Here is a 27,683-nt window from a genome sequence, read left to right on the forward strand (position 1 = left end):
TCTGGTGATCTGCAATGCCTGGCGAGACACACTCAGAACCAGGGCATTAGCACAGCGGGTCTCTGGCTGCCCCTCGTGGATGCCCTGTCCTGTTGCTGCAGTTTCTGCTGTCTCTGTAGCTCAGGCAACATTTTCCCCCAAGAAAGGAGCTGCCTTTTGGGGAAGCTTGCCGCGGCGCGGAGGCTCTTTGAGATGCGCACATATGGTGAACATGCTGTTCTCACGCTGGGGAGGCAACACCCAGGCTGCGGGGACGTTTCTCAAGGGAAAACCCAACTGTTTCTGCGAAGCGCCAGCAGGAGAGCAGAATCCTGCGTGTCTGCAGCTCACAGGGAATTGGGGTGCAAAGAACCTGCGGAGGCCGAGGAGTCTCTAATGAGAAGTTCCTCCATCGTGGGTCAAATTGGAAGGGATCTTTTCCAAACCGGTCAAACCTTCCTTCTGCTCTGCAACGGGCTTGATTTTTTTTCTCCTTCAGCAGCCGTGCCAAGTCCCTGAGGTCTGCGAGAGGAGAGGGAGTGGCAGTTCACATAACCCTTGTCGTAGCCATGGTTATCTGAAAGTCAACAACCGCGGCGCTGGATTTTCCTGCGCGCGTACGGGGGGATGTAAACACCGGCTGTGGGGAAGCCGGGTGGTGGGAACCCTGCGAGCCGGGACATCGTCCATCCACACCCCCTGCTGCCCCCAGCCCGCTCACAGGGCATGTGGATGGGTGATGCTCGTCCCCGGAGGGGTGATGAGGCCACCGGTGCCCAGCTGGGGCTGGCCAAACCCAGGGAAGGCCCTGATGTCCTTGCAGCCTCCTCTGTGCCAGTTGTGAAAGAGCTGCTGGCTCTGGAGGGCGGCCAGTGTTTGAACCCTCTGGACTGTGTTTCATCAGCCCCACGTTCTGCCCTGCAGCGTTGCCCCCTTGGTTGCTGCTGGGTGAGGATGTGGAGCTGTTGGGTGCTCCTGTGGGCCTGGATGAGCTTCTCCAGCAGATCGGTCTCCTGCTGGGCTCCCTGCTACGGGGGATTTTCAAGCTGTGAGCAGAGAAATGCAAACCCGAGGGCGGTGAGCTCAAACTCACTGCCCCGCTGGGGTCCAGGCCAACACTGGGAAACACTGAGGGATCCTAGATAGGAAGAGCGTGAAAGCTGCTGTCTTGGAAGCTGGACTCAGACCTTGTTGGAGGGCAGCCGTCAGGTGGATAAAGAGGAAAATTTTTCCCCCTGTTCCCTTCAGAAGCCAAACCTGGCATCCAGCTGCAGTGATGCCAGCCTCTATGGCTCCGGCCGGCACCGTGGCTGCGCTTCATGCTAGACCATGTGTCGCCTGCACCAGGGACAAGGGGACAGGTCGGTTGCTGTCTGTCCCTCCCCTTGTGCAAGTGACATTCTCAGTGCTGCTGCGTGCAAAGATGGAGTCGCTTGGCGCATTGTGCCCTGTCCCTCTGCCCAGCCCCTCTGGTGTGGTGTCCTGGGAGGTGGCAGGCGAGGCAGGATGCCAAAGGTCCCCCCAAGGCCAGTGGACTCGTCTCCTCTGATTCATTCCCTTCTGCTTGCTGCAGGGAGCATCACTGCCGGGAAGCCAGTGTCCCAGGACAGGAAGATCCCCCCGACGTCGCGAGAGCTCAGCAACTCCAAGTCCCCGCACGCCCCGGTGCCCGAGCACCACCACCCCATCTCCCCTTACGAGCACCTGCTGCGCGGCGTGAGCGGCGTCGACCTCTACCGCGGCCACATCCCGCTGGCCTTCGACCCCGCCGCCATCCCCAGGGGAATCCAACTGGAAGCAGGTACTTTCCGCGGCAGGTTAGGCTGGGTTTGGGATAGCTCTTTTGCGTGCAAAGCTCCAAAAGGCTGAGGTTGCGCCAACACTGCTTTGGGTTCAGTCGTGGAGGATCTGGCTTTAGTACCTGCTTTATCCTGTTGCCCACAGGAGATAGTTTGGATTTTTATTGCTGTAACAGGGGCCCGGTTTGGCCCTTCTCTGTTATAAGCTGTGCAATGAGGCACAGCCAAACGCTTCGCAGAGGTCTGCAGCGCCGGGAGGCTCATCCAAACCAGGCTGGGCTCCAGCTGGGGCTCCCGCCGGAGCTGCGTGGGCAGCGCCCAGCTCACCCCGCTGCCTGTGTCCTCACTGGTGTCTGCGGCGCGTGCTGAGCCCCTGCCAGCTGTGCAGCTGAAGGCCCTGAGACAGCAAAAAGAAAAGCCCTTCTGGCTTCCTGCTCCGCGAGCTGGTGAAAGCTGATGTTCCCCAAGGCCGGGCCTGCCAGCCGAGGCCAGGTGGTCGGGCTCTGCATGTGCTGAATCAGGCATCTGACATCTCCAAACGTGTCCCCCGCAAGCACGGGCAGGCACCGCGTTTCCCCCGCGTGCAGCCCTGCCTGCTGCCCCCCACAAGCTGATCCCTCGGGAAACCCACTTTTGTTTCTGCCTCTTTTGTCTCTCCCAGCCGCTGCTTACTACCTGCCGAGGCACCTGGCTCCGAGCCCCACGTACCCCCACCTCTACCCCCCGTACCTCATCCGGGGGTACCCGGACACAGCCGCCATGGAGAACCGGCAGACCATCATCAACGACTACATCACGTCGCAGCAGATGCACCACAACGCCGCCGCCACGGCCATGGCGCAGCGCGCGGACATGCTGCGCGGCCTCTCGCCCCGCGAACCCTCCCTGGCTCTCAACTATGCAGCAGGTCCTGCAAGCGCCGCGCTGTCCCGGGGGGTTCCTGGCATTTCTGTCTTTTGAGAGGTGGCTGGGTCAAACCCAGAGGTACCAGTTCATTGCCCGCTGCAAAGATGCGCCTGGGTCCAAGGGCCAGCGTCACCCAGTGCTGTAGCAGTAGCATCGCTTGGCAGCTTTGGGGAGCAGAATTGCTGCTTTTTCTGCTTTCTTTAGTTTCTTGAGGTTCATTGCATGCAGCCCTGACATAGGCTTGCATGTCAGGCAGCATCCAAAGTGCCACACGGCCCTGGAAGCCTCCCCAAAGCTGCCGAGAGAGCAGCTCCTGTTGCTGAGCCTGGGCACTGCAGCGATCCCGCAGCCCAAGCAGGCGCCCAGGGAGGCAGTGGCTGCTGCAGAGCCCGTCGGGGAGCCCAAGCAGCTCTGGGCTGGGTGGCTGTGGTGCCTGCGGATCCGATAGTGTTTCGGGCAGGCACGGCATGCACCAGCCGGATTCTGCCTCCCCAGATTCGCCCTCAGTCTAGCTCTGTTATTGGTTTCTGCTTCCCATGCTAAGCTGATGATGAGACTTGCTGCAGGCATCCAAACAGCTGTTGGATCCCCCTCCAAAAAGGGCTGTTGGTAGTTGGGGGCAGGAAGAAATTCCTGGCTCCTCCAGGGTCTCCGGGGATGCGCAGCCACACAGATGCAGGCAGACACTGTGCCCTGACCACTGCCTTGCCCTGCTCTTCCGCAGGCATCGGGTCCCGCGGGAGAGGAGCGGGACAGGCAGCAGGAGGCACAAATGGAAATGAGCGGGTTGGAGCTGGGAGAAATGGCAAAAGAGGGAAGGAACAAATTGGGACAGTTGGCAGCTGGGTCACAGGATGTGGCACCAGATCAAGTCCTATAAAACACAGTAAGAAAGATGAAGGGAAGGGACCAAACTGCAGAGCTGCTTCTGTCTTTTGCAGTCTGTGATAGGTTTTCATCATGGGGGTAAGTAAAGCCCATGGCAGCAAGGGCTTCCCAGCCTGGCAAGGAAAATATAAGTGCTAATAGTATTATATATGGCTTTTGGCAAAAGAAACAGAGCTTGCTGGAGGGGCTACGTGCACAGCTGCGCTGTGTGGGGTGGTTCCTCCTGCCCTCCCTGCATGCAGAGCAGCAGGAGGGCTGGGGCTGGCCGGCCAGGAGGAGCTGCAGCCTCTCACTCTGCACGGGAACATCCTGGCATTCCTGCAAGCCATTGAAAATCAGGTCCCATTTGGTGCAGTCGGACAGATGAAATTAAAAACAGCCTGTTTGGAGATGGTGGGGAACATATGACAGCTGTTACAAAGCATCCTTGGCAGGGGGTCAGGAGAGGATGCCCTGTGCTGAAGTGTTCCCAGCAGCTGGACACGCTGTGGTTGCCCGAGGAGCGTCTCTTCCCCTTGCAAACAGTGGCTGGGGCTGTGCTGGTCCCTCTCGCTCTGCACCAGGGAGCAGCAGGACGGGTCGACCTCCTGGAGCGTCGCTGCGCGCTCCAACGTGACCAAGCTGCAGCAGCTCAATGTCATCCTGACAGTCCTCTCGCTTCTCTCTCCAGGCATCATTGACCTCTCCCAAGTGCCACACCTGCCTGTCCTCGTGCCCCCCACGCCTGGTACCTCGGCCACCACCATGGACCGCATCACCTACATCCCTGCACCTCCCCAGACCTTCGGCAGCCGACACAGCAGCTCCCCGCTCTCCCCAGGTAACACCAGCCGGGTGCTTTGTCCATAGGAAAATAGTCGAGCAGGAGTCCCTTAAATTATTCAGGATCATAAGCTCAGCATGCCAGCGCGAATCTGGAGCCCAAAGTAATTCGTCTTTGTGGATCAAACCGTTATTTCCCTCAGACCAGGTGCTTCTGGACCATGCTGAGTTTGCTTGTTGTAGTCTTCCTTACGTTTTCCCAGTCTCCACTGAAATGGCAGATAGCAAACAGCTTTGTATAAAGGTTGTACACTGGAGAAGGTGCCAGGATAGCTATTACATGACTTGTTTGGGCTTCATCACACTGGTTTTCCTGGCCTGGCCTCCTCTAGGTGACCTTGGATGGAGCCATTGCTTATCTCTCTGCTTCATAGACAAAGTGATATGAAGAGCAGGCCGTGTTCCCTGCCAGGGAATTGCTCTGCCTGCAGTCCTTTCACTGCCTTTCCTTTTCAGGAGGCCCCACACACATGACCAAACAGTCGGGATCATCGGTGGCTGAGCGGGAGCGGGATCGGGAGCGTGAACGTGAGAGGGAGCGCGAGAAGTCCATCCTAGCGTCCACCACCGTGGAGCACGCGCCCATCTGGAGACCAGGTAGGCTGGAGAGGAGCCCGGCACAATGTGTCGGGGCCAGTGTTGGGTGGACGTGGGGTTGGGACTGTAACCAGGGGGGCTGAAGAGGTCTAAAATTGTGCCTGCCCCCAGGTACGGAGCAGTCCAGCAGCCGTTCGTCGTCGCACTCTCACAGCCACCAACACTCTCCCGTCTCCCCCCGCACCCACGAGACTATCCAGCAGCGCCCCAGTGTCCTCCACAACACGAGCATGAAGATCATCTCCTCGGAGAACCCCACACCTTCCGTCCTGCGGTACGTCCCCCGCCGGGGCCGGTGCCGCCACCGACAGCTCCACGCTGCGGCCGGCCACGGCGGTTACGTCACGAGCGTTGGTTCGTGCGCCGCTGAGGTGGAGTGAGGGTATCTTGGCCTTCGATCTCAGGGAGAGCAGGACTGGAGCTTGCAAAAAGGTTGTGACAGGCAGAGGCCGATTTGGGTATCCTCTTCTTTGTCTTTATCTATTGGCTTTAACTATTACCACAGAAGATGCTTGAGGGCTATCTGTGACCAAATACAGATGCCAACTCTTTTACTGAAAGTTTCCTCCTTCTGTCTGGGATTTTTATGGTCTCTGGGATTTGTTCCATGGTTTTTGTTCTCTCCGCTTGAATCATCCTGGTGACAGCAAATAGCCCATGGCCAGCCATTGTGAGGGATATGTGGGTGGTGGAGACTCAGTCTGAGTCCTTGTCACCTGCTCCAGTATGGGCCAACGCAACACGCAGGAGCTCTGTAACGACCTTGGATGGACAGGGCTGATGTGGGGGAATGAGTAGCAGCAGTTCCCTTCACCGCTTGGTTCTCTTATCTTTGCCTGTTTTTCTTTTTCCTCGCAGATCCTCATCCACCACTACCACGTCGCCGATCCGCACTGCAGGCTTCCCCTCGGCCTCCACGCTGCGCTCCTCCATCGGGGCGGTGGACGGCTACGCAGCCATGATGGACCCGGCCGTGCTACAGAAAGAGGCCTCAAGGGCCCGAGAAGCCAAGGTAGAACGTCCCCAGACTGACAACAACATATTCACCTCAAAGCTGCCCGCCGGGGCCAACCTAGAACAGTCGCCTTCACCTATTAAAGCCATGGAGTCGAGGCCTTTACCCGCCTCTGGGCCCGGTTCTTCTCATCACTATAGCAGAGGACAGGGGAAAAGCCAGCAGCACCATCACTCCCTGGACCAGCAGCACGGAGCCTCAGGCCCTGAGCAGCACAGTAGAGAAAAGAGTCAAAGTAAACCCTTTTCAATGCAGGAACAGGAGCTCCGGGCACTCGGTAAGACCACCACGACAGCGGCCAACTTCATAGATGAGATTGTCATGCATCAAATTTCTTGCAATAAGGGGCAGCGAGAAGGAGGCTCGCTAAGTAACAACTCCACTAGTGATGCTAAAGAATCGGAGGGGAGGGAGGAGAGAGCAAATCTGCGGCTTGAAACTGATTTTATTTTGTTATTTCTTATTTTTAGTTGCACGTTTTGGCTATTGGCTTCGTCAGCAACCCGAGTGTGTTTCTCTCTCTGCTTCCCAGTTGTTACATTATTCCAGGCTTTTTATTTGTGTGTGTTTTAGGGATCTTCCCTTCTCCCATCCTCTTTTAATTATTTCCATTGCCAAGGCTTGTTTCGCAAATGTCATTCAATTCCTGGTATTACTTTTTACGGACAATAGCAATTTGCTAATTCTGATTTCCCCATAATTAGAAATTCCCAGGCAGTCTGTAAGAAACAGTTGTGGGTAATAAATCAAACGAGCGGAGAGGAGAGTGTGACAGGGCTGCTGGCCAGCAGACAGGCACGTCCCTACTCTCAGTTGTGCCTTGGAGCATGCAGGAGCATGCACAAAAGTGCTCTGCAGGCTGCTGAACGGGATCCGCTTAGGGTCCCTAGCTATGGATGTGGGATAAGAGGGAAATGTGGGCAGGGAGGTTCAGGGATTGCTTAACCCAGCCGAGCTCTGCAACTGCTTCCAGAGCTGACCACAGTAACCACTCGACAGCAATCCTGCACACAACACAAACGTGGCAGGATAAGTTTTTGCAGAAAAAGGTGCAGGAAGGGAATTGGATTCAGGGTCTGGGCTAATCATGATGGGACAACCCTGGAGAGAGCTATCGGCTTCACCCGGAGCGCTCATCCAGACTCCCCATCAGTGTGCAGGAGTAGCAGGCAGCTGCAGTGATTTAATAAAGCACCTTCCTCAAGTTGGAGCATCTGCCAGCATCTGCTGTGGCCATCAGCACTGGGTGGCACCACCAAATCCTCCTTCTTGTAGCACAATAGGGCAGAGCATGGAAAACACATGGAAAGGGCATGGCAGTGTGGTCTGAGGGAGGAGAGCTGCTCTCCCTTGCACTTCCCTATTCGCTCATCCCGGGGCAACATCCAGGGCTCAGGATGTGCTTCTGGCCTGGATGCATTGCCCAGCTTAGCTTTTCCTGTACATTATTTCCTGATGTCAGTGCTTTCTCCAGCTGAATGTTAAACGTGCCAAGGAAGAGGGGCTTCTCTCTGATCCATGTGCTGATTGCAATGGTCTTGGCTTCCAAGGACTTGCTTAATTCTTGGTGCCTGGCAGGTCGTGCCAGAGAGGCTTCCCCAGTGTGAGAGGTCAGGGCGGCTGCGACAGAGTCCGCGCTGGGAACCCTGCCCTCTCCATCAGCGCCGTGGGTCGAGGGCCAGATCTGCTTCGAATTGGCAGGTTCTAGGAATTCCCATTAGGAGGTTAAAGGCCTGTTGAGACGAAAGTCGTAAGTGTTACCAAACCTTCTTAGCTGGAGAGAGGCAGCGTGTGTCTCCCTTGCTGCAGAGCGTCAGACTTGGGGTTCAGGGAGTCCAGGACACCTTGGTCCTTTGCACTAGGCTGCAGAAACACGGCCCATGTGTGCCTTGCTCGTCTTGCTCTGACAAAGATGGTGATGGTCCTCATTCCAGCTCAGTCTGTTTGGATGCACGTTGAGGTGCACCAGGGGCTCAAAGGCAGAGAAAGGCCAAGGAGCCCCAGCGTGTCACTGTGGTGTCTTTGGAGCAGGACCTGGAGTCTGAAGGGCCTGGTTTCCAGTTTTCAAATCACCAATGTTGGCTGCATTGGCCTTTGGGCTTTTCTTTGTAGAGCACTTGGAGATCTCCCTTGCCACCCACCACCCTGCACGCAGGGGATTGCTTCCCTCCTGGCATAGCCTGGTTTCTATTTTTCTGTGTTTCACTGCGGGATGGAGAGGGGCTGCGTTTGGTTTGTGCTGTCTGAGCTGTGGTATTCCCAGCTCCATGGGGAACACAGCGTTTTCACAGACATCACCAAAAGGCAAAATTGGGTGGCCTGTTGTTCCTGCTCTGTCCCACGGCGGCTTGGAGGGCAGATTCACCTTGCACTTGCCCCACACTGCCCCACTGCTCTGGAGCCACGTCTGCTCCTCGTGGTTTCACCCACCAGGTCTTCCTTGACCTCTTCATTCCACCCTTAGCTGAACATGAGACGACTCCTTCAAGCAATCATTGCAGCTGTGCTCAGAAAGAGCAAAGGGACAAAGGGAGCTCCAGCATAACGGCCCCTCTTCCCCTTCCGCAGGCTTCCATGGTGGCTACAGCCCGGACCGCATCGAGGCCGTGAGTCCGGTGAGCTCGCCCAGCCTGGCCCACGAGAAGGGGGCCAAGTTGCTGCAGGACCCGGACAAGGGCCACGCAGAGCATGACCTGCGACAGAAGCAGCAAGGTGAGGTTGGCACCGCAGCGGGCATTGCCCAGCTCTCCGTGCCCCGGTGCCGTGTCAGGACGTTGCTCGTGGCCGAGGAGGAGGAGGCAGCTTTCATCGCGCTGCAGCCCTGTCCTTTGTGCTCCCGCAGCCTCCCTGAAGGCCTCGGCTCCCGAAGCAGCCCACCTGCAGCACCTCCGCGCGTCGGAGAGCCAGCAGCCCCCGTGCCAGCCGCTGCAGGCCAGCCAGAGCGTCAAAGGCATGAACCAGCGCGTGGTCACGCTGGCGCAGCACATCAGTGTGAGTGAGCCCGATCCCTCCTTCCTGGGGCCCTGGGGAGAAGGATGGAACCATCTCCAGAGCTGAGCTGTCTGGTGGGGAGGGGTGATGCTGGAGGCCAGAGCACCGTGGTTTGGTGCCCCGAGCACGTTCAGCCCGGTTGGTTCAATCCAACCCAGGGGAAGCGCAGCCGGTGCAGAGCATCTCCCCCTGCTCATGCTCTCTTGATTGAGTCCCGCAAAGCAGGAAGCGGAAACCAACTCTTTCAGGGTCGGGATTCTCTTCTAGGAGGTCATCACCCAGGACTACACTCGCCACCACCCTCAGCAGCTGAACTCCCACATCCAGACGCCCGTGTACTCCTTCCCCGGGGCCGCCTGCCCCGTGCTGGACCTGCGGCGCACGCCCAGCGAGGCCTATCTGCAGCAGCAGGAGCACGCGGCGGCCTCCAGGATCTCCCCGCAGAGCGAAGGAGGCAAACGGTGAGAGCAGAGCATCCGAGCGGAGCGGGCATGGACGGGGGGCTACCAGCCCGCTGGGCAAGCGGGCGCTCAGCGGCGCAGGGCTGCCAGGGTGAGCAGCTGGGCGATGCCATGGGTGACCCGGGTCGTTGCTGAGTTTATGTCTCCAGCTTGGCGCTCACGGGCATCACTTGCTTATAACACCCAGAGCCTAAAGCTATATTCTCATCTTGGCACTTTTGCCCTGTGGTGCCTCCCTTGCCTGCCCAGTTGTCTCAGGGATGCCCTATAGGCACCCTTAAGGTCTGTTTGTGACCCCCTTCTCCATCCCCTGGTCCCTGGCAGGTCACTGCATGGTGACCTAGCAGATACCAGGTAGTTCCAAAAAACCCAATGCAATTCTTCTTCTGTTGGTTCAAAATGAATTTTATCTCCATCCTTTTCCAGTGAATCAGAAACTTGTTAGATGTATGTGCTGCGTCATCTATAATTACCCATTTGAGGCACCAGCTTTATTTTTTGTTTTAGTCACTTTAAAATTATGCAAGTAGCATCACAAGAAAAGTATAACTGCTGCTGTAGTGAGTTGAAAAAATGGGAGTCTTTCTTTGGAAATCCTAGAGTGGGATCTGCCCTCCTGCCTTAATGCAGACAGTTCAATGAGGCCCAGATACGTCCAGGAAATGTTGGTGTCTCCAAACCTATGACCCTGTGTCAGTAAAGGGGATTATTTTTCCCAGCTCTGCATGGCCCCAGAATAGGCTTTATAGCATAAGAGAAGAGAAACCAGCCCTGGCCACCCAGAGAAGAAAAAAAAATTAAAAAAAGAAACCACAGAAAGAACAAAGACGCAAATTCCCAGAACTCGCCGTGAGGAATTCCTCGCGGACGCGACCCTGGCTGCCTCCCAGGCAGCTGCTACGTTCAGGCATCAGAGGCCTCCCCAGTGTGGCCCGTGGCTGGCGGGTCCCCTCCAGGCTGGCCCGTGCCCGGCCCTCGTGGGCCCCAGCGGCCCCTGCAGAGGCTCTGCCCACCCGTGCGACCCCCAGAGCCGATGGGGACCGGCTCCCAACCCTGCCACGAGGGTGGGCGGGCAGTGACGGGATGGTCCCCTCCTGTGTGTTAGCAAGAGCGGTGCAGGATGAGGACGGATATCTCCCCAACGCGTCCGTGCCTCAACCCCACCAAGGAACACGTGGCTGCCGTCCAGGGGCAGCGGCAATCGGGGTACCCGCGTGTGCAGGAGAGCTCTGCAGGGTAGAGGGGCCCGTGGGCTGAGCCAGAGTGTCCCAGGACTTGTCCCTCTGTCTCTCCTGGGTAACTAACTCTATGTGGGCCAGTTGCTGGCTGGCCCGCTGCCTGGAAATCTGGGCCGCATCTCGGTTCAGGCCTTCTCTGCACGCCTGTGGTTCAAAAAATGCCCAAGCGGCTCCGTTCCTAAGGGTTGTGTTAAAAGGAGCTGCAAGCCCAAAAGGGTGTGGAAGGTTTGGCTTCTTTCCCTGCTTTACAGAAAGCTATTTTAGGCCTCCCCACTCCCCCTCAGCCCCCAAGCCGCTGTGCGGAGACGCAGGATGTTGCAATAGGAGGCTGCATCTCCCCATCCCCTCCGCAGGTCCCCGGAGCAGAGCAAAGCGGCGGCGGAGAGAGGGCCGGACAACTGCATCGAGCCGGTCTCGCCACCAGACGGCGTGGCGGAATCGGAGCACGCCAAGAGCGCCACGTACCCGATCCTGTACCGGGAGGGCGAGCAGCTGGACCAGAGGTACCGCGGAGCGACGGGGCGCTGGAAACAGCACGAGGGGGTCCCTTTGTCCCCACACCGCTCGGGGCTGCAAGAGGACCTGCCTCTGCCTTGCCCTGTGAAGCATCCCCATCGCCGCGGCATGCGCGGGGCCAGCTGGGGGATGTCTTCTTTTTGTGGCTCTGTTAATCCAAAATCAGGGTGAGGGGCCAGCTGGCCTTGGAAACGGCCTCTCCAAGGAGCAGGCCTCCAAGATCCCTGGCCTTCGAGATCCCCTTCCTAGTCGGAGCCTTGCAGGGTTTGCCTGCTGCTCTGCAAGCACATCCGAGCAAAGTGCACCTTGTACATCCCAGTGATCCCAATACATCAGCTCCAACCCCTTTCTCTGGAGCGGGTGATGGCCTGGCCCTTCTTTCACATCTCTGGAAATGTCTCCCTTTACGAACTTTTTTCGTGAAGGTTTGGCTGAACAGAAAAGATCTTAGGGAACTGAATTTTAGGTCTGTGAAAGGAATTTAGTTGGGCTCATTCATTGAAAGGTTGGAATAATTAGGAAAGAAGAACTTTTCTTGCAGCCAAAAGCAGATTCACATCCCAGATGGTTGTCTGTATGGCTCGTAGGGATGTTTCCCCACTGACATACATTTAAAATAGAGCTGGGCAGAGAACTTGGAGATACCAAACAATGCAGGAGCCCAAGGGCGGATTTGGGGGAGATTCATTTGAGGTGGGATTTGGCGAACCGGACATCACACTGGTTCCTAACAGGCTTTTTCGTTGCAGGATGGGGTCCAAGTCCCCAGGAAATAACAGTCAGCCCCCAGCTTTCTTTAGCAAGCTGACAGAGAGCAACTCTGCCATGGTGAAGTCCAAGAAGCAGGAGATCATCAAGAAGCTCAGCACGACCAACAAGAACGAGACGGAGTACAGTAAGGACATGTGGGGAAGCGAGTGGGGGCACCAGAGGGGCAAGCCGGGGGCACACGTGAAGCAAAGGAGCCTTGGGAGTGGGTGCTGCTGTGATTAAGGGCTGGGACTCCCACCCAGTCGTCTCCTGGTCATGCTGAGGTTTGCTGGGAAGCACCAGTACCAGACACTTTTTGCAACTAGCCCCCCTGGTCCTGGGTGGCTGTGAGCACCCAAGGAGGTGACCGCAGGGTGTCCCAGGTGCATGGCTCCTTGCTGGGGGACTGTCAGTCCAACCTGTGTGGCAGCAGCAGATAAGCTAAACAGGAAGGAAGTAAATGAGTTGAACATGGAGGAGACTTAAAAGCAATTGGTATTTTAATGAGTGGCCAGCCAAGCTGAATCCTTCCTCCTTGAGGCGCATCTCCCCACAGCGTTACATTAATCCCTCCATCAATATTGGTACAGCTCTGTGAAACTAACCAGGCTGGCTTGTGTTAGAAATTCAGCCCGTTCATTCATTAACCACTAATAGAGTAGATAGGATCATGATTTAATTTAGCCCAGCATTATACAGTCAATACTAATTCAATTTGAATCCATCTTACAACAGCTGCATCGGATAAGAGGGACCAAGCTGTCTCGTCTCCCGGATGATGTTACCATGAGCCAACTGCATTGTTATGCCCCTTCGGGGACACGCGGCTGAACCCCGTGACATTCCACACTTTCCCTTATCAAGGGAAAATATACAGAAATAGGAAACGGCTCTTATTTTATGAGAATTTCTGTTATTCCAAGGAAAGCGATATCCAAGTCAAACAGCTCAGCTAAGAAGGAAAATATTGATTTAGCATTTCTTCTGCTCCCCACTGCCCCAGCCTGCTCCCTGGCTATGGGGATTTGAGCCTTCGGAAGCACTGCAGGCAGAGGGAGGGTTGAGCCCCACGGAGGTGGGAACGCAGAGGGGCTGGAGGTGGCACCGACACTCTGCACGTGGGCCATTGCCAGTCTGGGCGCTGTGAAGGGGACACCAGTGCCCTGCCATGGCCAGTGTGACAGGTCTGTCCCTACAGCCAGCCTATTTGCACTGTTCCCTCTACTAAAGAACTCTTTTTTTCCCAGATGTTGGGCAGCCCGGGACAGAGATTTTCAATATGCCAGCGATTACCGGAGCAGGTAACTCTCACACTTTATCTGTACTGTGCCTCATCCCCTACAGACTTGACAGCTATGAAGAAGTGGAGAATCAGTAGATTTAAATTGGGGGTGGGGAGTTGTTTTTGTGGTTGTTTTTTTGCAATAAGACCAGGTGTAACTGTTGCTGGGAGGCTGAAGGCCTCAGCACACCATAACTTGCTGGTGTTGAGTTGGAGGCAAGGCAGCATAACTGCTCTGAAAGCCTTGCAGGCCTCAGGGGTTGAGCCGAGGTTAAAACCCCAATAGGGACACCAGCAAAAAGTTTGTCCCAAGGGCTTGGCCAGGTCTTTCTGTGTTGGCAATCTGATTCATGGTGTGTTAGCCCCGGAGGCAGGTAAGGTGCACGGGAGGTCCAGGCTCGCTGGGAGCTGCAGCAGATGTTGTGAACCTTGCGCTGCTCTTGGCAGGACCTTGTGGCCACGCGCGTAGGAAGAGGAGATGGTGGATGGGCATCAGCAAAGGCAGTGAGGGTAGGAAACAGGCTTCCCGCCACCACAGACTGGATGTGATGTGGGAATCAGGCATCCAGAGCACCCCATAGCCTTGGAGTGAGACTGTGCAAACAGGTGACGGCTGTGAGCAGAGGGAAGGGGTTATCTGGCTCACAGAGGGGTGGCCGGGCACAGGGCTGCTGGCAGTGCACATAGTCCTCCAGGTGCTTAAAGCACGAGTTGATTTCGCTTTCCTGGTAGCGGGGAGGAAGAGCAAGTGCAGCTGGTGGCCGGGTCGCGGCTGCCCAGCAGCCACGCGGGCGCAGCCGGTCCCCGCAGAAGAGCTTCCTGGGCAGGAGGGTGTCACCCGCCGGCCGTGCGCGGGCAGGGGGGTCTCTGGTCCCTAAAGGAGCAGCGGGTTTGGTGGCGGTTCCCAGGCAAGTGCTGCACGTGCACAGCACACGGCAAAGCCGCCCGCTCCGACACCTCCGCAGCGTTAACGCCCTCCGGCAGCGGGACCGTGTTTGGGAGCACGAACGGGAATGGCTAAACTATCCAACCATCCCGCAAGCAGGGATAACGCCCAGGGCCACCGCTGAGCCAGGCATCAGGGCAAGGGCATCCCTTGCACATCTGCATCCCTATGAGACTGTGCTGCCCTGTAGGCATCGGTGCTGGGAAGGGTGCGAGAGCTGGAAGGAGGTTGGGACAGGGAACAGGAGGCTGCTGGTGGTCCCCAGCTCCCCAGCCCGATTGCAGAACTGCTGCCAAGAGCCAGCCCGGCCCGCGGAGGGTGCGGGAAGAGCAGAGCCCGAGGGGGATGAGGAGCCCTTGGCGTGGAGGGGACGCCGGGACCCGCTGCCCCTTTCCAGGAGGACAAGGGAGCCGCCGCGTGCGGAGCGGAGGGGCCGGGCTCCGCGCCCCGTGTCTGTATTTTTGCCCTCGCTTGTCTCCTGTAACCGCCGCGCTGGGAATGCCGGTCGCGTGGCTGCGCCGCTGGCCCCGCGCGCCGCTGCACCATAACTGCATGGCTTGAGACTCACCGCGGCGAGGGACGGGAGGGCTCTTCCTCGCCACCGCCAGCCGCGCCGGCCCTGGGCTCCTGCTCCCCTACACGGCCCTGGGCAGGCGCTTCACAGACCCCCCCAGCCCCTTCCTTCCCTGTCTTTTCCTCCTGGAGAAAGCGGCCCAGCCTCCGGCGTTTCCCCACTCCGGTTTCCTAGCCGGGTGCAATCCATGCAGGAGCATCCCGCTGGCCCCGGCCACGCGGGAAGCCCCCCATCCCGCTGCGCCTCCCCGGGGGGCTCCGCAAAGACCCTCCCTCCATCCCTCCCTCCTTCCCTCTCTCCTTCCTGGCCCTCCCGAGCCTTCAGCCCCGGGAACCCCATGCCCAGACATCCCGGAGCAGCCCCGTCCCCTGCCCCAGGGCGGGTCGCAGCGGGAGGCGGCGGGGGGCCCGCCGGCGATGGACATGACAAAGTGTGTTGCTTTGCGGGAATGTGCTGACTGTTTGTTTCTTCCCTTCTCCCTTGTCTCCTTTCTCCCCTTCCCCGTCCCCCCCATCTTTCTTCTCATTTGGCTCCCTCCCACCCCCTCCCCGTCCCCGTCTTTCCTCCCCGTATCTCCCAGGGCTAATCAGTTGTAGGAGCCAGGCGGTCCAAGAGAATTCCAGTACCAACATGGGGTTGGAGGCAATAATTAGGAAAGCCCTAATGGGTAAATATGACGAGCAGTGGGAAGAGCGCTCACCTCTCAGTGCCAATGCTTTTAACCCTCTGAATGCCAGTGCAAGCCTGCCCGCTGCTATGCCCATAACTCCTGCTGATGGACGAAACGAGGACGTGCGCTCCTTGCCAGGTCTGCAGCCCTCTCCCCCTTCGCTCTCTCTGTGTTATTAATTCTCAGCCTTGATATTTCGGGTGGATTTGTTCCCCCTCCCAAAACACACCCCGTTTTTTTTTGTTCATTTTGGTTTTCTTCCCTCCTCCCGCCCTGGCTTGGAGCTTTGTGAATCCGCTGATTAATCCTGGTCTTGTTTGATGTTAATTTAATAGTTTCGGGAGGTGCTGTTGCTTTCTCTAAACCACTGACTGTGCTCCTTTCCCCGTTTGTTGTGTTTTAATATCTCCTTTCCTTAGCACGTTGAGGAGGTTTATGGGGGCAAAAAAGAAATCCCTGAATGCCAAAGCCGTAAATTAAAACAGTTCCCCCTAAACCGACCGTAAAACCCCGTCCAGCCGCCAGCCCGGGGGGAAGCAGCGGCTCGGCCGGGCTGGGGCAGCCTGGGGACACGGGGCTCGGGTGCTCACCGCAGCCACGGCCGCTGCTCCGGCACGGGAGCCGCTCCCGCATGGGGCCTGGATCCCGGGGAACGGACAGACGGATGGACGAGGACTCGGAGCCGGGCGGGGAGCGCTGAGGAGGGCAGGAGCGGGTGCCCTTCGCGCCGTGGCCGCCCTCGGCTCCGGCACCTCCGGCTGCGACAGGGATTGGGGCAGCCGGAACCGGGCCAGGCGCTCCAGCCTTCGGCAGGAACAGCCTTCCTGGCTCTGCCTGTTGCTTCCCTCCGTCCGTCCATCCGTCCATCCCTCCTTCCAAAGAGCTGGCTGACCTGCCTGGCAGCAGGTTCAGGGGCTGGTTTGGCTTTAAACCTCTTGCAAACTGGCTGACGGTGGCCGAGGGCTTTGCCGGGTGTTAAGGAGAGCCCTGGACGCGCAGCCAGGGGCCGGGGAGCGCGCGGGGGCTGCGGATGCGCCCGCTCCCGTGCGCCGGGAAGCACCATGGGCTCTGCCCCGGCGTGGGGAGAGCGCCGGGTCCCGCCGCGCCGGTGACGAGCGGCCGCTTCTCTTTGCAGGAGGAGGAGGGAAGCCAAAGATCGCAGCCAGGCCCAACAGCCGCAAGGCCAAGTCTCCGGCGCCGGGGCTCTCCTCCGGCGAGAGGCCGCCCTCCGTCTCCTCCGTGCACTCGGAAGGCGACTGCAACAGGCGGACGCCGCTCACCAACCGCGTCTGGGAGGACCGGCCGTCGTCCGCAGGTACCGCGGCACGGGGTGACGCGGGACGCGTGGGGCTCGCGGGGGTGCCCTGCTGGCGAGGGCCCCATCGGGCTCCAAACCCTGCCCCATCCCCTAGTGCCACCACGTGGCTTTGCCTCCTTGCCGGGCCCATTGCGGGGTGGCCCGTGGGGACCCGCGCCGGTCACCGACCCCGTGGGTGCCCACGAGGGGGGTCCCCGGGTTGGCGGGCGGCCCCTGGGCGCTGACTCTCCGCTCGGCTCTCCCCGCGCAGGCTCGACGCCGTTCCCCTACAACCCGCTCACCATGCGGCTGCCCAGCGGGGTGGTGACGGCGGCGGCGCCGGCCGCGTCGCTGCCGCCCGGCGCCGCGGGCAGCCAGCACCACGCGTGGGACGAGGAGCCCAAGCCCCTGCTCTGCTCCCAGTACGAGACGCTCTCGGACAGCGAGTGAGCGCCCGGCGCACGGCCCGCCAGCCCAGGGCCCCCGCACACGGCGCCCGGCCCCGCGCTCGGAGCAGCCACGCGGCACCAGAGCTTCTTCCGTTTATTTCTTTTTCTCCCCCTCTTTTTTATTTTTTCCTTCCCCCTTGCCCAACCAGCCAATCTGGGGGGGGCTGTTTGGTTTCTGCATTTTTTTTTTTTCCTCCTCTCTCAACATCTGGAAATTTCCGACTCCTCTCCAGTCTGAAAAAAAGGAAAAAAAAAAAAGCCTTAATGAGATAAAAATCCTGGGAATCCAATTTGAATGCTGGTGCCCGGGCTCAAGAGTGACTGTGCTACTGGCACTGGGGCAGGAAAGTGGCGGCCGGCACTGGTGGCACCAGCTCCCCGGGTCACGGCTTGGAGTCTTGGAGTCGTGAGGAGCCTCTGGAATGAGGAGCCTCTGGAATGAGGAGCACAGGGGCCTGGGGACGGACGGACGGACGGACGGACACCGTGGCCTCGCGCCTGTGCCGCCCGCACGGCGAAGAGCTCCGGGGCACCCGGCGCATCCCAGCGGTGCCACAGGAATGCGAAACCTCGAGAGGGAAAAAAAAAAAAAAGAGTTTAAAAATGTTTAAAAAGAGAAATAGGATCCAAAGCCCCCGGGGGGGTCTCCGAGCCGGCGCGAGCGAGGGCAGCGCGTCCGCCCTGCTGCCACGTGAGCCCTGGGGAGATCGCGGCACGAGCTACCGGGCAGGGAGGCACGATCCGTTTCTTACAAGAAATAATAATAATAATAATAATAGTCCCTTCAGCGAGAGAAATCCTGGGCTTGAATCGGAGGGGGAAGAGCTTTCCCGGCGGGGGCCAGCGCGCTGCAGACGAAGGGGCTCGGTGGCTTTAAGTGCATTGTTTTCTGAATGGCGAGAAAAGGCAATTGTAAATTGTATTGGTCTACAGGGTATATTTTTGATACCTTCGGTGAATTATGTCAATATTTTACGCAAGGAAGGACTTTAACAAAACACAGTATTACATGCTGTAAAAGAGGTTTCTGTTCTTACCCGCGGGGCTTTGATGCATTTGTCCATTGTATGGAAATGTTTAAAAAAAAGAAAAAAAAAAAGAAAAAAAAGGAGAAGGCAACGTTGATCCATCAGAGTCACCTGTAAGGCAGGAGAATGTATGAACGTAGTTAAAACACACAAAAAAAACCCCTTGTCGTGGTCACGGGGCCCACGGAGCCGTGCCGAGCTCGCCGGGTGCAGGGCGCGAGGCCAGGGAGCTCGCAGCAAACGTTTAAAGGAAAAAAAAAAAGAAAAAAGGAAAAAAAAAGTTTTTATTGTATTTTTGTGATACACACGAATGCTCTACTTTACGTTTTTTTTTTTTTCATTCCATGATGTTGGATCATATCTGCAGTTACATGGTTAAAGAACAAAATATTAGACTTTTTTTTTTTCGTTCACTTCTGCTTTCTCGCTCCGGGGGAAAACAATGGCAAAAAAAAGAAAAAAAAAAACCCAAAATGTATTAAATGCTTCGCATTCTGTACGCTCGAGGAAAAACAAAAATAACAAGCCCCACGGCACAGACTTTCTGCCTCTTCTGCTGCTGGGTGGAGGAGCCGGGGGGAGGAGAGGGGATGGCGCCGGCCCGATTCCTTTTCCCCCTTCCCATGTTTGAGGTTGATTCCGATTTCAAAGCAAGGGAATGACGGGGTTCATTCTTTGTTTGGGGTTTGCGGTTTTGGTTTCTTTTTTTTTGTTTTTTTTTTCCGTTTTTTACAATGTACAGGTTTTTAATGTTCATCGATGTTTTGTCTTTTCTGTTGTGCCTTTTTTTTTTTTTAAGAAAAAAAAAAGAAAACGAGAAAACGCACGAGCGCTGTGGGCAGTCTGTGGGTCCCCGGGGTGCTGGTGCCGGCGTCTCCGCGGCTCTGCCCTGTCACGCCGGCAGGGCCGCTCGTCGGGAATAGCTGTGAATGTGCTCCAGGTCCTGCCGGGAAAAGCCCCGATTCCAGCCCTCTTTGGAGCCCTAACTTTTTGGGGGGTAAAAAAAAGCAGAACAAAAACCGGGCAAAGAACAAACCTACTGGTAGGCACAGCAGCAGTGCTGCGAGATGCTTCAGTCTCAGGAGGACGTCGAGAAAGTTGGTTTTCTAATGGCAAGTGCATGCGGCCGTGATGGAATGGTCATGGGACAGCCCATGGGGGCTCTGTGGGATGCGCCGGGCTGAACCTGGCGTCTCCTTCCCGTCCCCTTTGGTTTCCAGCTGCATTGAGGGCCGAGCAAGGAGCTGCCGAGGGCTCGTGAGGAGTCCGAGGGGCTCAAAGCCGCACAAATAACCTGGAGGGTTGGTTTAGTCCATGCTCCCCTCCGAGGGATGGGTGGATGGGGTGGATAGGCAGATGTTATCGGCAGCTTCTGGGAACTGCTGTTTGTGGGAGGAGGGATGCTCAGCAACCCCTGGCTCTTCTTCTGGTCCCGTCTTTTAGGTGTATCCAACATGGGCTCTGCAGCAGCAGGATCCTGCGCTTGGAAAAGTCCAACTCAGAAGCTCTGGTTCATGCCCCAGCCTTGGCTGCTTCACTGCCCTCCTCGGCTCTTTCTGTCCTGCTGCGTCTCCGTGTGCTGCTCCGCAGCGGGAATGGCTGCAGGCTCTGGGCTCGTCACCCAAAGAGAGAGGAGAAAGATACAGGAAGGGGCTGGGGGCAGCAGCCTTAAGCAGCTTAACCTTGAGTTTGGGGTGGCCATTCCCGATGTCCCTGTTGTGCAAGGAAAGGAGCCCTGGGCAATTTATCACTTGAACTGTGCAAAGCTGGGGAGGGGAAATCCCTCTTCTGTACAACCAAGCTGTGCAGGGCTGTTCTGTGCGAGAGACCGGGCTGTATGTACGTCCCCAGGATGTAAATATTTACGCAGCTTGCTATAAAGCCTTGCCTTTCTTCTACTCCAGGTGGAGGTTTCTGCTCGCTGCTTTTCCGCTCGGTGTTCCCGCTCCTGAGCCGTGCGGGTGGCAGTGTCCCCGTGCTGCCTGCCCGGTTAAATAATAATTTTTTTAAAAAAAAGCAAGCTAAGAGGCAAGCACAAAGCTTATTTGCCAGCAAAGAGCAGCCGTTCCTGCTGCTTGGCGTGTGCAATCCCGGGAGGTGCTTGCAGGGCCGTGCGGGGTGACGGGCACCGGTTCCACGCGGCCCCCGAGGAGCCGCGAGCGTTTCCAGCCGCTGCCACTGCGACATTCCGGGTGTTTTTGTTGAAATCCTCCTTGGAAAGGCCTGCAGCTCCAAAGGCAGTGAGGGTAAGTTAATGAATAGCCTCACCTGCATCGGCACCGAAACAACGATGAGCTCCGAGAGCGACGGCCGTAGTCAACAGCTCGCAGGGATGCTGAAGAAACAGAAGGTGGGAAAACTGTAAATTTGAGAGCAACACTTGTGATTTAATGAGAGAGAACCTTAGGCCTACTCGAAAAGCTCTTGCATAAGGATTGAAAATGAAATGGGACAAAAGCAGATGGCTTCTGAAAGCAGCAATAAAAAAAAGTGGTAGAAATCCAGGCTCGCTCAGCTTGAGAGCTGGCGGCAGATGGGACTTTCTCAAGGGGACAGGGAGAATCGTGGATCATCCTTGATTCCTTAGCGCTGGGCAGGGACCATGCGGAGGAGCTGAGCAATCTGCCCAGGCTCGCGGTGATGAATTGGGCTTTAACTCAGATTTACACCCCCTGACAACCGCAACACGAAAGCCCATCCCTCGGTTCCTGGGATTGACCAGGGAATTACATCCGCTCCCTGATAAGGGTACGGAGGCCAAGGGTCGGCTCTGGCGGCACATGGGACGTTCTGGACTCACAAGGAGCTTCGGGAGAGACCAGAGCATCTTTGGAAGCAGCTCCAGGTACTGGGCGGCCAGAGGGCACTGCGGGTTCGTGCTGGTGCCCCCCGATCCAACGGGGCCGGGGACGGGCCGCGCTAGGAAGACGTTTGGGAAAGGCCGTCACTGCGCGTGCAGCAGCTGGGCTGGCTGTCAGGTTTATTTACCCTCTTGTTCTCTCTCCGGTGATTAGCCAGGCGCACATTTGTATTTGTCAGGGCTCCAGGCAGCCAAGTGCTCATAAATCACCCGGCGCTGCCTGTGAGCGGGAGCGGCGGCACCGGCTGCAGCACCCCGAGAGCGAGGGCGGTGGTAGCGCTGCCGCCGTCACCCCGCGGAGGGGCTGGTTCAACAGAGAGCACAAATACAAGAAAGCACAAACACAAGGAATACAAGGAATCCCGGCATTGCAGCCGCAATCCCAACGCAGCCGTGCGGGTGCCGGAGCCTCCGTGAGGTCCAGGAGCGGCAGCCCCACGTCCCTGCCTGCAGGCGGGCACCAGGGGTGGATCTGGCCTCTAGCTGGGTCAAATCAGAGCTTTTGCCATGGGGATGTTAATCCAGAGATTTGGGTTGGAGCCGTCTCCGGACTTAATGTTGCTGGATGGAAAAAGAGTGTCCATCTGGTCAAGGAAGCAGCAAATCTTTGTACCTGCTCTCTGTACCTGGCTGAGACATTGCAACCACCTCAAACGGTGCTTGTTCCATAGGACCAAAATCCATCCAACTCGCCACATTGGGCCCATTTTTTTACTGGAATCAATTCAGCCTCGCAGGGCATTGGGGTGTCCCCCATCCGCATGGAGCACCAGCTGCTCCAGGGTCACTCCGTGGCCAAGGGCAGCCTTCCCATTAGCTCCAGATGTTCCTTCTGCCCCAGGCCACGCTGGATGTGACATGAAGGGTGTTAATGTTGGCTGGGAACGCCCAGTTGGAAAGGGGCTCCGGAATGGGGGCTCCTCCATTTGGGGGGACGGGGTCTGAGCAGAGCGAGCCGGAGCCCCCAGCCCGGCCCAGGGGCTGCCGGGAGCCCCTTCCCCTCCGTGCAGCCCTTGGGCCGCGCACAGCGGAGCGCAGAGCCCTGCGCGAGGGACAAGGCTGCTCTCCAGATGTTCCTCTTCACCACTCAGCAGTGTTTAAAAATATATGGGATTCTTTTTCCCCCTCCCTTCCCTTTCCGAGCACAGGGAGAGGAGGGCCCGTCGGGGGTTTGGACATGGGAAGGGGGCCGGGAAGCGCCTCCGGAATGGCACTTTTGCAGAAAGTGCTGAGCTCGGTGCTCAACGCAGCGCGCGCCGGGGCTGGCGTGGCCTGGAAGTGCAGGCGCGAAACGGGCTCCATCGGAAGCAAGGGGAAAGCCCAGCTGCGAGTGGAAGGGGTCAGGAGGAATACAAAGGCTTCTATTTCCTGAGGCATTTGTCAGGAAGACAAATGCATTTACTTCAGTTCACTGCGTTTTCCTCCCTGGCCTCCCACGCAAGAGACACATGGACTTTCACCAGCGTCCTCGGTGATCCAGAGCACACGGGCTTGGCCTCGGCACCCGTCTCATCACTGTTATCAGTAATCGGGTCATTTTGAAGGGAAATGGGCAGTTTTCAACACTATATCTATAGCTAGTTTATTGCTGGCATGTTCCTCCCTTGCCCTTGTTATTTATGTTGAAAATGATAAATGAGGGATTGATGGTTCTTACTGGTTTGTGAATAATCAGGCTATTTCACTGCGAAGCCCCCAGGGAGGGTAGGGTTTCTGCAATGCTCCATCAAAGGCAATGCAATTTGCAGCGTGTGTGTGTTTTGCTCATTCCTACCGTGCTTTGCAGTCGGGTGTTTTGCGCCCTCCCTCCTGTGCCAGCAGGTGCGTCCACGGGCTCTGTCTCGGCACAACCTGGTGCCACCGCAGCCCCTCGGCACCCTCGTCCCTTCGGATGCGGCGGTGATGCCGACCCGTGCGGCGGCCGCGGCTCCTCGCGCTGGGCCCGGGGGCGGCCGTTGGCTCGGAGGAAGCGCCGGTGCCGCCTGGATCTCCAGGAGCTGCAAACAGCCGCCGGGGCTGCGGATCTGCCTGCGAGCCAGGAAGGGCCCCGGGAGACGGTTCATGTGTGTGTGATGCAGAAATGCCTCCTCGCCAGGCACGCAGTGGAGTCAGGAAGGGATCTGGAGGTGCTTATCTGGAGAGCAGGATATTTTTGTGCTGGAAATGTGCTGTCCGCCTGTCTGCTTGCAGGATGGGAAAGATACAGTGGAAATCAAAGGCTTGGCAGGATGACCTGTTTCATCCATGTAGATGTGACCTCCCCAACAGGCTTGGACACAGAAGGGCAGAGATGCCTGGCTCTGCTATCGCTGTTAGAAGCAGAGAATAGAGCTCATAAAACTCATTACACGCCAAAAAGCACTTCCAGGATCCTCGGTTCTCTTCAAGAACAAACCCTTCCCGCACCCGCTTTGCCCTCCGTGGCTGGGCACGTTGCCAGGCGAGGGGATCCCTGCTCTGGCAGCAGCTCTGGTTCATCCAGCTCTGGTTCCTCCTCCCGGCGGGATGCGCTGGGAGGCAGCGACGGAGCCGCGGGGAGCTCCAGCCAGCAGCTCTGGGGACAGGGACAGGGGGAGCTGGTGGCTCCGCTGCTGTGGAGCATCCCGTCCATGCCCGCCCTGCACAGGCCTCTGGATGACAGGCGGCCTCGATGTCCCTCTGCCGACCGAGGGGTTTGACAGGATGTAGTTTGACGGGTGGTTTCATCACCTGGGCACAGATTTGTGCCACGTTTGGTGACAAAACTTCCCTGCTGCTTGGCATCCCTCAGACCTTCCGAGGACACGAGTGCAGCTCCTGGCTGTGGCACTGCCAGCTGCCGAGCGGAGACCCGAGGCCTCGCACTACGAGCCAGCTGGTGGGCTGGCACCAGAGGGAAGTTTTCCTGCTCAAGCATCAGGCAAGGTTATTTTTGCCATCAACTCTCTCCTTTGCTTTTGGCTGCCCACAGCTGCGATACGTGACTGTTGTTTCCCCAAGCTCTGCTTTGCTGAGTGCACTGGGGATTCCGGCACAGGGGGTTTATGATGATGATTATTTAATCTCTGCCTGCCCACTATCAGCAGCTTATTTTAGGTGAGGCTTTTGGCATTTTACACGCAGCATTCTTGCTGTCTGAAAAGAAAAAACAGCTTAAGTCTTTCCTTCTGTTCATGAAGGCGTCTAGTCTGAATTCGAAGCCCATCCATTATAACTTCAGCACCTTGTAATCCCTCAGAGATATGTGCAATTACTCTCTGAAATATCCCAGGAGCAGAACTAATACCAAGCATCATCTGCTTAAATTTACAGCATCCAAATGGCACAGTAAAAGCCACTAGCTCAGGGGTTAGCTCATCTGAGTGCATTTGCCAAAACACATATCCTGCCTCAACTACGGTTTTGCTTGCGAGGGCTTAGCTGCCACCTCCGGAATCTTCCCTGGGCAGCGTTCCTGTTTTATGGTTTTATTTAAGTAACAAGAGCGGATGCACAGGGCCTTTATCTGGCATTCGGGTTTCAAGGACTGGTCTCATCCAGGCGGCGCCTCCTTCGCCTTCCCCGTGTTGCTGCATTCGGCTCCCTCGGGTGCTTGGTGTCTCCCAGGAGAGTTTTGGCAGGGATTTGTGTGCTGAAACGTTTGGGATTAGGGCTGGGCATCCTCTCCGGCACTTCCTGCGGACCTGGAGAGTCTCTTGCGTCACGCGGCTTTCCTTCGCCTTCCCATTCCTAACGGCTTAACAGCCGTTTCTGTCCAAGCCCATTGACTTCATCCCTATAAATCCAATATGACTTTTCCATGAGGATTAGTGTCAGATTCTCCCTGCAGACATCTTAGGTCTTGGAAGACAGCTGAGCGCTCTCCGAGCTGGCTGGCAGACCTCAGGCATTCACAGGGATGGCGTGAAGAGAAAGTTCATGGTTAGGCAGCGTTTTAGCCCTGACGCAACCCATCTGCCTTGAGGCTTTGGGAAGCCAGAACGTACCAAAGATCCTGCTAATGTCCTAGGACACGGACACTGGGATATGACGTAAGCGTTGCTCTGCTTCTCCCAGCGGTTTGAAGGGCATGGAAAAGCTGCGAGAGGAATTATTTAAATCGCTCACCAGGGCTTCATAACTAGGAAGAACAAGATTGAGCAAGAAGAGAGAAATTTAGGGTGAGTAACTGCTGACCAGCGAAATTTTGAGCTGCAAAGATGGCCTGGCAGGAAACTTGAGTTCTGTGCCCGCTTGCCTGAGCTGTTTAACCTTCCCCTGGGTGTAGGTGATGGAGCAGATTTTACAAGTCATGGAAACAGCCATCTGAGCCCGCAGCCTTCGGAGCACGGAGAGCTGGTCTGCATTCCACTGATAAAGAGGGAAAACATCCCATCTGGATAGGAAAGTGGCAACAGACACCAAGGGAATGGATAAATGGATAAGGAAGGAAACTCTGAATGCATCAGTATAACAGTTTGTGCATTTTATTATGATATATAAATTTTTGTCTTCTTAAATTACTCTGCATGAGTTGAACAGGAAGGGATTATTGTGGAGGGGGAGTATACAAAAATAAAAGGATATTGTGAACTACTGCATTACCACATATACAACAGTAAAGTACTTCACAAGCACTTAGAGAATCAGACTTACAAAAATAAAAATATGACACATCCTTATGCATTTCCACCAGTATATGTTCTTTGCCCTTCGCTAACCTTCAGTCACCTTTCAGCCCCATCGTCAGGTCACTCTTCACATGGTAGGACACGTTGCTCATTTTGATGGCCCTCCCAGACCTGAGAAGGAATGAGTGTCACGCAAGACTTAGAGCAGTTCCTGGTGTGCTTGGGGTAGATATTCAGAACTGATCAGTCTGTGCGAGATGGTGGGTTCATGTGGCAGTAGAAACATGGATCCACCAAGTGAGATCCACCCTTCCCTATGGTCCTGCTACACAAGCCTGGGACCACTAATGTTCACAGACCTCAGCCGGCCTGAAACACTGTGATGGAAGATGGATCTGACCCCATTTCAACTCTAAAGAAGACAAGGACACTCTTTCCTGCAGGAAGAAGGCAGGTTACAATTAAAACGGCTAAATATCCTAGCTCAGTTTTCACAGATAGAACCATTCACCTCTATATGCGATTCACACAACCTCCAGTCTTCAGACTTTTGCTCTGCAGATTCTGTTGCTCCTTGTCCCTCTAGTGACCTTCCCAATTTTGTAAGACTCACTCAACATAAATAATAAACAGCACTCACTTCTCTGACCACTCAAACGCTGCTATCAACACCCAAACCTCATTTCATCATTCCCAGAAAGCCTGCACCCAAGGTGCATATCTGTCTGTATTTCACATTGAGAAAAGTAGAGCTGTCTTTAGGAAGGAAGAGAAAAAAAAAAAGAGATTTTTGGTCAAACTTGTTCTCTGTGGCTTGTGCAAAGTATTTTTCAGATTCTGAAAAGTCAATGCTTAGGGTTCCCCTTTTTGGCCCCAAATGCAATGACAAGTAATACAGGCCTGTTCCCACCTTGTCTCTTGAAAAGCAAAGTGTCAAAAAGGAATAAGGAAAGGGAAAGGCAAAGGCAGACAAGACATGATGACACTCGGTTGTATTCAGAGGCCAAACAACCACAGAAACAAAGTGGGTGAAGGGCAAACCCTTCATCTTTGAGACAGAGACCTTCCAAAATACTCTGTTTTGCTGTAAAAGAGAGCATTTAAAAAAAAAAAAAAAAAAAAACTACTATAATGAAAACCAGAAGGCTTCTGTGAAATTTTCTGATTTCAGAAAATAACTATTGAAAGAAAATAATTCCAAAAGGCAAAGTTTGACTTCACCCATTAGGCTCACAGAACTATGGAAAACTGGCATCTTAAGATCCTAAGGAAAAATGTGTAGCCACAATCCCAGCTGTTTAAGGAAACTCCATTGTAAGCAGCATTTCCATGCTCTAGGTTCATCATTTTTATCTTTCAGAAAGTATACATAAATGAGGATCTGTTGTTTGAGATGGAAAATGCTCCGTTTAAAAGAAAAACACCTCTCATGGGACAAATTGTTCCTTTTAGATGTACAAAACATGCTACAAAAAAAAAAAAAAAAAAAAAAGGTACCTCTTGGCTGCTGGAAGTGATTCCTAATTGGCAACACAGATCAGTTTCTAGTCTTTGAGCAAGAAATCATCACCTATCCTAACTGTGAAAAAATCCATCAGGATGAACAGGAGCTCCCCTTATGCCACCTAACTTGGCCATGGAGATAGAAGCAATAAAGACAGGGCCAGGACAGGGATATGGGGCTCCAGATTTAAGATTTACAATGGCTGCCAAGTATCAAATCCATCATTTTGACCAACTTATTTGTAATCTTGGACTGGTAGCAAAGCAGGACTGTGTGGTGGGGATGAGGACCAGAGGGATGGCAACCCCACTCCTACAACCAGCTCTGTCAGCCTTATGCTGTGCTGGGGGCCAATGCTTGAGAGGTCTCTTGGCTACGAGAGTTGTCCTGACAGACCCTTCTTTTTGCACCCAGGGCATTTTTGCCTGGCTCTGAGGTGTTTTTAAACCTGGGTTGCAGTGTCACAGCCTGGAAACCTACCCCTCTGCTGGGTGCACATGAGGACAGGAGCAGAGCACTCCA

At 55.9% G+C, this 27,683-nt stretch overlaps 1 protein-coding gene across 11 annotated transcripts in view; it reads left to right on the forward strand.

Moving 5' to 3' along the window:
* NCOR2 (nuclear receptor corepressor 2) overlaps positions 1-17,184 on the forward strand; it is a 155,300-nt gene extending 138,116 nt beyond the window's left edge. For 7 of the 11 annotated variants that reach the window (XM_088532506.1, XM_088532508.1, XM_088532507.1 and 4 more), the window contains 15 exons: positions 1,553-1,780; positions 2,440-2,685; positions 4,243-4,392; positions 4,851-4,991; positions 5,103-5,265; positions 5,850-6,283; positions 8,575-8,718; positions 8,849-8,997; positions 9,265-9,458; positions 11,050-11,199; positions 11,962-12,107; positions 13,210-13,263; positions 15,345-15,572; positions 16,570-16,749; positions 17,003-17,184. In XM_088532506.1, the coding sequence (XP_088388632.1) occupies positions 1,553-1,780; positions 2,440-2,685; positions 4,243-4,392; positions 4,851-4,991; positions 5,103-5,265; positions 5,850-6,283; positions 8,575-8,718; positions 8,849-8,997; positions 9,265-9,458; positions 11,050-11,199; positions 11,962-12,107; positions 13,210-13,263; positions 15,345-15,572; positions 16,570-16,749; positions 17,003-17,181 (2,786 nt within the window). In that variant the 3' untranslated portion in view covers positions 17,182-17,184. The remainder of the gene's footprint in view (positions 1-1,552; positions 1,781-2,439; positions 2,686-4,242; positions 4,393-4,850; positions 4,992-5,102; positions 5,266-5,849; positions 6,284-8,574; positions 8,719-8,848; positions 8,998-9,264; positions 9,459-11,049; positions 11,200-11,961; positions 12,108-13,209; positions 13,264-15,344; positions 15,573-16,569; positions 16,750-17,002) is intronic. The other 4 variants (XM_088532511.1, XM_088532517.1, XM_088532515.1 and 1 more) reach the window with 2 other exon arrangements.
* The last annotated feature ends 10,499 nt before the right edge of the window (positions 17,185-27,683 follow it).

The sequence above is a fragment of the Tinamus guttatus genome, unplaced genomic scaffold (genome assembly GCF_059628265.1).
Source record: "Tinamus guttatus ecotype Peru unplaced genomic scaffold, ASM5962826v1 Tinamus_guttatus_pri_ptg000459l, whole genome shotgun sequence".
Classification (NCBI taxonomy): domain Eukaryota; kingdom Metazoa; phylum Chordata; class Aves; order Tinamiformes; family Tinamidae; genus Tinamus; species Tinamus guttatus.